This window comes from Bactrocera latifrons, unplaced genomic scaffold, assembly GCF_001853355.1.
Source record: "Bactrocera latifrons isolate USDA-ARS-PBARC rearing strain unplaced genomic scaffold, ASM185335v1 scaffold_831, whole genome shotgun sequence".
Classification (NCBI taxonomy): domain Eukaryota; kingdom Metazoa; phylum Arthropoda; class Insecta; order Diptera; family Tephritidae; genus Bactrocera; species Bactrocera latifrons.
The window spans coordinates 35,409-37,744 of record NW_017537525.1 but is presented as its reverse complement, the minus strand read 5'-3'; the positions used below and the strand labels follow the sequence as shown (position 1 = coordinate 37,744).

At 32.4% G+C, this 2,336-nt stretch overlaps 1 protein-coding gene across 1 annotated transcript in view; it reads left to right on the top strand.

The window, feature by feature from the left end:
• The first annotated feature begins 354 nt into the window (after positions 1–354).
• LOC108977077 overlaps positions 355–2,336 on the top strand; it is an 8,701-nt gene continuing 6,719 nt past the window's right edge. Inside the window, exon 1 of the mRNA XM_018946586.1 lies at positions 355–1,382. Within this exon, the coding sequence (XP_018802131.1) occupies positions 486–1,382 (897 nt within the window). The 5' untranslated portion in view covers positions 355–485. The remainder of the gene's footprint in view (positions 1,383–2,336) is intronic.

Here is a 2,336-nt window from a genome sequence, read left to right as displayed (position 1 = left end):
ATTAAAAAATTTAAGTGAAAAATTAATTTTAAATACCAGAAATATGTAATTAAAATATTGCAAAATTTCAACTTTAATCGCGATTATCTCGAAAACTATAAGCTTCCTGCGGCTATATATATATATATATATTCGTGATCTGGAGAATCTCCTCTATCCGACCATACCCATTTTATGAATTTGTGTGTCGTGTATGGCAGGAAACGATTTCACACAGATCCAACGCACACGTGTGGCGTGTATTGGCCCTATTACCTATTTCCTTCTATTGAATACTTATCACGCAATCCACAATATATAACGCCAACTTAATTCGTGTCAATATATATTGAACGTGTAGCTGTACTCAATTAGTTAAGTTATCGAACTTTTCTAAAAGTTTAGTCTAAAGTATTGCGGCAATGATAAAAAGTTATTCAGGTTCAGAGTAATAAATATTTCGACGGACGTGGTTTAAATAATATAGAAGAATCAGATCGCCAAAAATGTCGATTGTAAATATTATAAAGAGAGCTTCAAATCGTATTTTGGGAGTTGATAAATCCATTGAAAAAATCGATATTTATGAGGACAACGAAGTTTTGTTTTGCAAAAATAATGTCTGCATACACCCACCAATTTCTATACGACAGGAATCCGAATTGATTCACTATCCAGGTTATTTGACTGTTACATCAAAAACTTTCGTTGATCAATTTAATAAAGCTAGTCGTTCGACATTGTTGCTCACGTGGATCCCAAATTCTTCACTGTGTAAATCGAAATCAGAAGAAAAAAAGTTCTATAAAAAATGTGAGGTTGTTGATATGAATGGAACCCAAGCAATAGACGATATAGTTATTCCAAATGGATTTAGAAATGAAACAATTATTAAGAACGAAGAGAAAAGTGAAATAGATGGCTTTAATGTTGATATACAAGAGCTTAGAAATGAGTTACAGCCTCTCCTAGGAGAGCAGCTTAATTCAATTCGTGATATTAAGGTTTTACTGAACAGAAGTCACATTACATCAGTTAATATAACAATTTCCAACCCATATATTGAAAACATCAATGTAAAGGATTCGATAAACAGTGTTGTAACCGATATAAATAAGCTATATCTCAATAGTGAATATTATGTTTCTGATGATATTGATTTTTATAATGCGCCTTCGAGTATATTATCCGTAAAAGACAAACCAAAGTCGTATGTAGAATATTCAGTTGCTCGAAAAAAAACAAATTGCCGGAGATTTTCAGTCGATCTGAGTCAAATGCGTTCATTGCGCTTGTTTTTCAATAACGATAATTGTACTTCTGGGCAACTGGTAATTTCGTCAAGAGAGTCGCAGTATAAAATACTTCACTTTCATCATGGTGGTTTGGATCATTTAGCGCAGGTAATATCTCTTTTTTTTTTTTAACATGAAGTTTCCGATATTCTCGTAGGTTAATACTACCTTAAGTGCTTAACACATTTCCTTTCTTGTTCCGTATGCGCATTGTGCTATGATATAGCACCTCCGATTTCATTCTTAAAATGAAGGTATGTATTGATAGAGAAGGTTCTCCAGAAAAAAAGGGGCAAATTTCAGAAAGCATCCCCCGATTTCGGGTTTTTATGGCTGCGATTTAGAATAGCTTCAACGGATTTCGGGATTAAAATGGCTATGTACACATAGAGGAGGTCCTCCAGATCAAGAATATATATACATATAGTTGCCGCTGACTTGTGGTATTTGAGATATTTGCATTTAAAGTTAGAAAAATCAATCATTTATAATGCATTTTACACCTATATTTTATACTTTTATATCCACTAACAGTACACTAATTCATTTCTTATCATTTATTTTCTATTAAATTGTGCAATAATATCTTTAATTCCATATCAAACTTWAGTTAAAATCCATTTATTCATAGAATAAGAAAGTGGTTGTAAACAAGGAAAAAATTAGTGTTACCATATTTTGTAATGGAAAAAAATACGTAAAAATTCAGAATTCTCATTATCTTGATAAATCCGGTGTTGGATCGGCAAAAAGGAGTTCAGGACAAAAAAACTGAGCACACACAGCAGAGAATGTATATTTAGAAGGGATAATTTTGGGATATTTACTGTTTTGGATGAGTGCGTTTCACCACAGAAAATTATTAGCGCGTTTCACCACTTAACATCACGACAATAACAGAACGGAGTAGTTGTTAGAGCCAATGGGAAAACTTATGTTAATTTCAATGTTTAGAAATGTACTCTTACAGATTCGTATATTTACAATGCGCAAACGACTGCATATAATTTATATACATACATACACTTGTGCTCACATAATTAAGCCACTGCATAGCAAAAC